The sequence below is a fragment of the Rhinatrema bivittatum genome, chromosome 10 (assembly GCF_901001135.1).
Source record: "Rhinatrema bivittatum chromosome 10, aRhiBiv1.1, whole genome shotgun sequence".
In the NCBI taxonomy this organism is placed as follows: domain Eukaryota; kingdom Metazoa; phylum Chordata; class Amphibia; order Gymnophiona; family Rhinatrematidae; genus Rhinatrema; species Rhinatrema bivittatum.
In genome coordinates this window covers 31,731,282-31,740,160 of record NC_042624.1, presented here as the reverse complement: position 1 = coordinate 31,740,160, position 8,879 = coordinate 31,731,282, and the positions used below count along the sequence as shown (strand labels likewise).

At 42.2% G+C, this 8,879-nt stretch overlaps 1 protein-coding gene across 1 annotated transcript; it reads left to right on the top strand.

Annotated features, from left to right (window-relative positions):
- Window positions 1-3,647: 3,647 nt before the first annotated feature.
- LOC115100436 lies at window positions 3,648-7,407 on the top strand. Its single transcript, XM_029618909.1, has 2 exons — window positions 3,648-3,804; window positions 5,034-7,407. Exons 1-2 carry the CDS (start codon window positions 3,751-3,753, stop codon window positions 6,867-6,869), a joined length of 1,890 nt encoding a protein of 629 aa, XP_029474769.1. The 5' UTR covers window positions 3,648-3,750; the 3' UTR covers window positions 6,870-7,407.
- The last annotated feature ends 1,472 nt before the right edge of the window (window positions 7,408-8,879 follow it).

The following is an 8,879-nucleotide window of genomic DNA, read 5'->3' as shown; positions in this document are numbered from 1 at the left end:
AACATGGGGGGGATACTGATCAATCATTTCTCTCTCGCACGGACACTTGTTTACGGCACAGTATAAAAGAGCAGGACTTTCCAGTTCCGGCGGGAGTAGGAGATATTGCCTCTATAGACGTATAGAGTGCTGGACACTGAAAACCCCCTTCTCGCCTTTGCTGACCTGATGACTCCTCGATACAAGGCTGATGACATGAAAGGTGCTGGATGGCATATGCAATCATGTGGTATGTAAATAACTTTCTGTAAATAATGTATTTTACCATGATGTCACATTAATAAATGATGTCATAGATATTGTGTCAGAGTACCTTACTCTCTCATTCCCAACATTTGGTGTCACTGAACAGGATGTCTCTATTTAAAAGGAAAAATGGAAAAGAGACATCCGAACCACCAAGCCCGGTGGATCTAAAAATTCCCGGATGGGAAAAAACCCCGTATAAAATGTTGGCCCAAGAATGGGCTACGAATACAGGGCTCACGGAGGCTTGGGATATAGGAGGAGAACCTTTAGATATTGTAAATCAACTCCAACAGGTCCCCGTAATAAAAGGAAAAGAATTGGGGACAGTGGGACGGAAAGGATGGGTAGTATTAACAGGATATAGGAAATGTCATGAACAAAAAAGCATGTTGCAAGAGAAATTAGTTGAACTAGAGTGAGAGATAGACAACCTCCTCAAAGATAATGTTATGCTTAGGTGTCACTTAGAGACGTTTAAACAGAAGACAGAACGTTATCAGACGGTGGCTGAACGAGCCGCTGTGCAGGTAGCACAACACAAATATAGAAAACGAAGAGGAAGAGTAAATCATTCTAAAATATGAGCATGTATTATGAAAGATGACTGGGATCCAGAGATATGGGACGGGGACATATGGGACTCTACGGACAGTGAGGAGGAGGCAGTAATACCCCCTCCCCCCGTAGAGCAAGCCTGTCCCATAGTCAGGCATAAATTAAAGCAAACCAGCGATGGTAGAGCTATAGAACAGGAGGGTACACAAGTAATGGAGGACTTCACCCAACAAGAAGTAAGTGAGATATTGGATCGCATGGGGCAAAAACCAGGAGAACCTATTGACTGCTGGCTAGTGAGATTATATGAATCGGGGGCGGGAGATATTATGATTGATCAAAAAGATGTTAAAAGATTCACTATGATTTCTACCGATCCCGAGGTAAGGGCAGCTATCAGAACAGTAGTTTGGCAAGGGGACATGACAGACTTGTTTCGAGTAGTTGCTGCTGCCACTAAAACAAGGTATAGCACTGTATTAGATTGGCCCGTTAGTAACAAACCATTATATAATATGCATGATATCATACAGCGTATCAAAGAAATTACCATGCAAACATGGTGTCTGAGGAATCTGCAGGGAGATTTCCTGGACCTACCCCTGCCCGGTACGGCTCGGGCAGAGATTATGCGTACCGTAATCCCGGCACACAGGTCCATTATGTTGACCTTGCTATTAAATACGGCTGGGAAGAAAATTGGAGATTTGATTCGGGCAATCAGAGAGGTCCTAGATTTAGGGATACAAGAGCGCAATGATAAGACTTTCACATTTAAAGGTGAAGTATGTGACAGAGGAGAAGGTATTCGAAAGGGATACAGGGATCTCCGACACCGAGATACGGACGCCCGGGTGTCAAGGAGAGATATGTTTGCAGCATTGATAGCTGCTGGAGTGGCTAAAGAGAAAATAGATGGTATTCCAACCAAAGACATGTATAAATTGTATCTGCAAAAATGCAAGGGTAAACAAAACAAAGTTTATGTGGAAAGGGAGGAAGACTGGGGAAAAGTGTTACTAACAAAGATGAACCAATTGTTACAAGAGAAAAAAGAGCAAGAGGTAAATGCTACAAACCCCTTCATAAATGAGTCTGAGTCCATACAACCCAGCGCCCCACCTCAGGAGGCCAATAGTACCAGACTCACTGTATCCGGACTTATCCTGGGCACAATAGGAAAAAGGCCATACCCCCAAATCGCTGCCGTCACCGTGGATAATCGCCCCCATATTGGGGTAGAAATACAATGGCGAAATGGGGCAAAGCATCTGGCCAGTGAAGAAATCAGATGGTTCGTGGAGAATGACAGTAGATTACAGGGCTTTGAACAAAAATACGGACCCTCTGACTGCCGTGGTCCCCGATATTGTAACATTGGTAGAGCAGATACAGCAACATTCGGGGAAGTGGTACGCCGTAATTGATTTAGCAAATGCTTTTTTCACAATTCCTATCTGTAAAGAAAACCAAGAACAATTTGCCTTCACGTGGGAAGGACGACAGTATACCTTCACTAGACTACCTCAGGGATACTTACATAGCCCTACCATATGTCACCAGAGGGTGGCAGAAGATTTAGAAAGGTATGATTGTCCAAAAGACATACAATTAACTCATTACATTGATGATATATTAGTACAAGGGGATACAGAAGAGCAAGTAGCTATAGCTCTAGCACAAGTAGTAGAAAATATGGAGAATAGAAGTTGGAAAATTAACAAGAATAAAATACAAGGACCTAGCAACACTGTGAAATTTTTGGGGATACAGTGGTCGAATGGTAAAAGAGAAATCTTACCAAAGGCAAAGGATAAGATATTGTTGTTTTCCCTGCCATGGAATCAAAAAGAAGCCCAGAAGTTTATAGGACTATTTGGATTCTGGCGACAGCACATTCCACATTTGGGGCAAATATTGTCCCCATTGTATAAAGTCACTCGAAAAAAGAAAAAATTCGAATGGGGGCGATTACAACAAAATGCTTTTGATCAGGCTAAGGTCGCTATCCAAACAGCATTAGACTTATGGCCTATCAGGGAGAGGCCAGTAGAATTACAAGTTTCATTTTCATCTTGTCATGCAGACTGGAGTCTGTGGCAGAAACAAGACGGTAAACGAGTACCGTTAGGGTTTTGGAGCAGGAAATTACCTGATGCTGCATGGCAGTATTCAGCCTTTGAGAAGCAGTTACTAGCATGTTACTGGGCATGTTACAGAACCATGAAATCCTTATGCGCCCTTTAATCCCAATTATGCAGTGGGTACACAGCACCCCGCATACCCATCGGAAAGGGTACGCGCAAGAAGCTTCCATTGTAAAATGGAAATGGTATATCCAGGACAGGGCGAAATCAGGCTTGGCTGGGCACTCCATGCTCCATGAACAGGTAGCGGAAATTCCTATTAATCAAGAAAAAGAACAGATAGAAACATTGGATATTCCTCCTTCTCTGGTTACTACCGGGGTACCATTCGACCAATTACCCAAAGAACAGCAGTTACATGCTTGGTTTACAGACGGTTCGGCTAGAATGAAGGGAACCGAGCGATTATGGAAGGCTGTAGTGTATAATCCCCATACAAACGAAGTAAGTCAGGAGGAAGGGAAAGGCAAATCTAGCCAGTTTGCGGAACTTTATGCCATATGGATGGCTTTACAAAAAGGGGAAATGGATTGCCACATTTATACTGACAGTTGGGCAGTCATGAAAGGAATGACTCAGTGGATGCCAAAATGGCATAAAGATCAATGGAAGATACATCACCGCCCGGTATGGGGCGCTGACATTTGGCAAAAAATCTGGGCTGAGTGTCACAAAAAGCATGTTACAGTGTTCCATGTAGACGCACATGTGAAAGATGTTTCTTTAATCTGTACAATTCCATTGCAGATAAACACGCAAAAATCCGAGCCAGTGTCACGACCACAAACAAGCAGGGGCTATGGAAATGGGCACACGAAAAAAGTGGCCACTTGGGGGCGGAAGCTACTCACAGGTGGGCCCAAGCCAGAGGGATACCAGGATCCCTCCCTGATTTTCAAAACATACTCATACAATGTGAATATTGTCAGTTGACATATCCAAGGTCACCACAAGCTATTGAGCAGGGGCATATCCATCATGGTTTAAGTCCTGCCACTATTTGGCAAATAGATTTTATAGGCCCTTTACAAAAATGTGGAGGAGATGTATATTTATGTACAGCAGTAGATACATTTAGTGGAATCATGATGGCTGTGCCTGCACCAGAGGCTAACCAGAAAGCTACGTTAAAACTTTTAAATGAAATGAGTCGGTATTATGGAATACCAAAACAAGTTCAGAGCGATAGAGGGACTCACTTTACTGGTAACGTAGTGCAGCAATATGCTAGAGACAACTACATTGAATGGATCTTTCACATTCCATATTATCCACAAGCTGCCGGCCTTATTGAGTGTATTAATGGGTTATTAAAAAATATGTTACGCTCTCTTACAAAATCTGCCACCATGAAGGGGTGGAAATCTGTATTGTCCACAGCTCTACAGCTGCTAAATAGTAGACCTTTAAAAAAGGACGGAAAGACTCCTTTCCAGAAGTTATATAATCAGGAACTCGCTTCTACTCAGATCCGAAATATCATTTGCTGGGCTAAGGCTTCGGGAAATGTCGAATTGCCCTGCCAAAATAGTTATGAAGCTGCGGGATATGATGTAACCAATCCCACCGCTATAGTGATACCTCCCCATGAATCTTTATTGTATGATTTACAGATTGGGTGCAGCATCCCTAAGCAACATTTCGGATGGCTGTGTATTCGATCTAGTTGGGCAAAACAAGGCATAACTGTATTGGGGGGAATCATTGATTCTGACTACCGTGGTCCCATATATGTACTGTATCACAACTTGACGAATAAAGAAATTTACGTTCCTGCCCAAAACAAAATGGTACAATTGATTATTATTCCCTATGTAACAGACCAATTGGTATGGGGAATTCCCAATTTCAATCCCCGAGGACAAGGTGCCTTTGGAAGCACCTCCAATCCAAGTAAACTACATCCAGGAGCTAAAATATGGATCTTCACACCTCATAGAGAACCTAGGAAAGGTGAAATTTTAGCTGTTGGCAAAGATGCAGTACTGACTGTACTACCAGAAGGAGATGAACATTGGATACAGGTACCCAGTATCCGATGTAAACTAAGGGAATAACTAACGATGTGTTCTCTCGCTACAGGTTGGCTTGCACCTCCCGTTTATGGCGATCAACCTCTTTGCCATCAATGGTATGGTGCACACCCTATATCAGCTTGTAGAAGTAACCTCCGGACGGGGGACTATCAAGTGGAAGAACAGCACCTCCTCTCGGACGCAGGATGATTTCACATGTAAAGCATATGATGCTTGTGTGGTTTGGAACATCACCACAACTGCAAAAGTAGTGAAAGCAAAGACAACTCAGGACAAAACCACTAGATTACTCGTCAAGTATCGCATCGGGGATCAGTTTTCTATAGCCAGTTACACTGCCATACAGTGTCGTAACTATTCGGCTCCTTGTTTACAATATACCCGAGCTATGTGGAAGGAGAAGATATGCAATTCCACCCCAATCCAATCACTCAATATGACACTTACTAGTATTAGTGACTGGGTGCTAGTATGTGAAAATGCTACTGTAATTACAAATCGGGCCCGCTTTGGGTACTTTTGGACGATGCCACCTATAAAAGAAGTTACTAGTCATTCCCAGCTGGTGGTCCGATTCCCCAAGACATGCATTCCTTTTATACCATATGTTACAAAACATATGTTGAAATTTAACATAACATTTCCCCACCGACCCAAACTTACACGTTATAAACGAGCATGGTATGATACACTATTGGGAGGATTGGGTACAGGAATGGGAGCATTAAATACTATGAACACAGAGGTATTAGCGAACAGAATTGCCATGGCCGGAGGGGATACAGGCCTCATCACTAACATTATTGCAAATTGGATTCCCGACCCCGCACACATGCAACAGTATGTGCAGAAGTATTTGCATTTAAATTATGATTTGGTTATAGAAGAGTGGAATGCCACTTGGGAAATGGGACATAATCTGACTGCATTTGTTAATTGGACACAATCCCATATGCAAGCTTTGTATATACAACACCAGATAGAGATGATACAAACCAAACTATACATGAGTATTTCTCCTATTTGGAAGGAATTGTTCCAATCATATGTACCATACCAATATCCTGTAGGCTGGCTGCCACAGCCACAGTATACGATATGCAACACAAATTGGTATACAGGCCGAATCACGTTTTATAATGCTTCCAATACATTAACAGATACTGTATGTAAATTTACATCACTTCCTTTCCCAGTCTATCTTCCTGAAAGAGGAAGTGTGCTAATACAAGTTTTGCATACTAACAATTTGATACGGACCACCAATAATCACACTATTGACAATACAATATGTACCCCTACACTAATGGGATTGGCTTGCCCTTTAATGTATTCCACATTACCCGATGATTGCTCGTTGCAGCAACCTTTGGCACACTGTAGCCTTCTAATATTACCTGATAATGTAACTGATTTCATAATTCCATTCCCTGAAACTGTATGTGTATATAATTTGATGTTTACAGGATGCCTGTATAATGTTACTTGGTTTACTTTTGGTTCTCGACAATATTATTTACCACCAATGGACATCGCTGACCCGCAATTGGGGGTAAAGTTGGACTTATCATTCTTTAAGACACCATTGTTGGATTTGACTAAACTGCAAAAGGTATTAAATACCTCAGATTCGTTGAAACAGACCCTGAGACATGTGGACATTGCTGTAACTGGTGCCCTGCTTCGAGCAGATTTTGCCAAGGAACGCCTACTACATTTACAACAACAATTGATAAAAGACACCTCTCATTCTTGGTGGGATGTGTTTTTCGGACGTTCCTCTACTGCCACAATGACTCTGAATTGGATTTTTCATCCTATCCTTATTGTAATGTGTGTATGCCTCCTGTGCCTAGTGTGTACATGTTATTTTACCTATTGAGTGCATAAAATAGCACGTCAAAGTAAATATACCACTACAGTGGCTTCGTATGCAGTGGTGCCTGCATTGGAGAATGATTGATCAAGGGTGGAGTGTAGGATAAACATGTTCTTGTTAAACAGGTTGTGCAGCTCAGCTTTCTGGCTCCCTGTCAGGAATAATCAACCGCCTATATGCCAGGGACAGGATGAGTCCGAGTGGGCAGTAGCAACTGTTGACACATAACATGGGGGGATAGTGATCAATCATTTCTCTCTCGCACGCACACTTGTTTACGGCACAGTATAAAAGAGCAGGACTTTCCAGTGTCCGGCGGGAGTAGGAGATATTGCCTCTATAGACGTATAGAGTGCTGGACACTGAAAACCCCCTTCTCGCCTTTGCTGACCTGACGACTCCTCGATACAAGGCTGATGCCATGAAGGGTGCTGGATGGCTTATGCAATCATGTGATATGTAAATAACTTTCTGTAAATAACGTATTTTACCATGATGTCACATTAATAAATGATGTCATAGATATTGTGTCAGAGTACCTTACTCTCTCATTCCCAACAATGGCGATTCTCCATTTTCTGTTGTGATGTCAGCATCTAATAGCCTATCTCCTCATTCATTTCATTAATTTCTTGTGATTTATAAATATAGTTTTATGTTTACGTTTTTCTAGATTTGTCTTTTTTGGTCCTTTCCATTTTATTTTAAATATTTTCATGGTAATAGTACTAGTAAACAGAACTGTCACAAGCAGTGAACAAAAAGTGGAACTGCCCTGGGTGCCAGACCCAAGGAGTGAGCGCATGTCCTTCTTTTCAGTCAGTTTGCAAGTCTGCCCGGGGGGCTGTTTTGTCCAGTGACTGCCCTTTTGGAAAATGGGTAACAGAACAAACAGAGACAAAGAAAGACATCAATTAATTGTTTGAAAAAACCCATGGGGCCTGCAAGCTATTTTCAAAGAGAAATTCCCCGCTTCCCTTGCCAGCCCTGCCAGTGGGTTCTGCTCTAGACTCCATATGGGTGGGTGTGGCATGGGAGGATAGGAATTTGCAATTTACCCCCTCCCACGGCTCCCTTCCTCCAGCCTACCTCACTCTCCTTCAGTTCTGGTCGCCCCATCTCAAAAAAAGATAAGAGTGTAACTGGTTATGCTTAGAATAGCACGACCTCCTTTTTCCTCTTCCCCTCATCCCCAAAATGATAAAGGGGATGGAACGGCTCCCCCATGAGGAAAGACTTAAGCAGGTTAGGGCTTTTCAGCCTGGAGAAGAGACGGCTGAGAGGAGATATGATAGAGGTCTATACAATTTTGAGTGGGGTAGAATGGGTAAAAAGGGAATGGTTATTTACCCTTTCCAATAGTACTAGGACTAAGGGACATGCCATGAAGCTAAAGAGTAGCACTTTTAAAACAAATTGGAGAAATTATTTTTTAACTCAGCACACAAACTGTGGAACTTGTTGCCAGAGGATGTGGTGAAAGCAGTTAATATAGCAGGGTTTAAAAAGGATTTGGACGTGTTTCTGGAGGAAAAGTCCATAAACTATTATTAGCCATTTAGGCTTGGGAAAGTCACTGCTTATTCCGGTTATGAGCAAGAAGGACTAGATCTATTGATTGAGATACTACTGCATACTTGTGACCTGGATTGGCCACTGTCAGAGGCAGGATACTGGACTGATGAACCTTTGGTCTGACCCAGTATGGCATTCTTATGTTCTTATGTTTCATATAGAAGAGCCATGTTTTGTTTAATATCCAGAGAGCAGAGTAATTATTTGTCAATCTAATAGCATAGAAAAGGAGCAATACAAAAAAAAAAGTCTTCCTCTTGGTCTCTAATATTTTACCATCTGGGATTGTAAGCAGGGCCTGTTGGGAGAACATAAAACCTGGGCCTGTTGGTATGCACAAATATCAGCATGGATGGAGCACACCTGTAAAATACAATATACTAAATGTATTAATAGTTTAAAATCATTTCTACATGCAACAGGAAGTCAGTGAAGAGC

Bases quoted from the DNA above. Each gene is read 5' to 3' on its own strand.
- LOC115100436 (XM_029618909.1), top strand. From the start codon at position 3,751: ATGGAAATGGGCACACGAAAAAAGTGGCCACTTGGGGGCGGAAGCTAC. The intron at 3,805-5,033 runs GTGGGCCCAAGC...CTCTCGCTACAG, and splicing joins GGGGCGGAAGCTACTCACAG to GTTGGCTTGCACCTCCCGTT.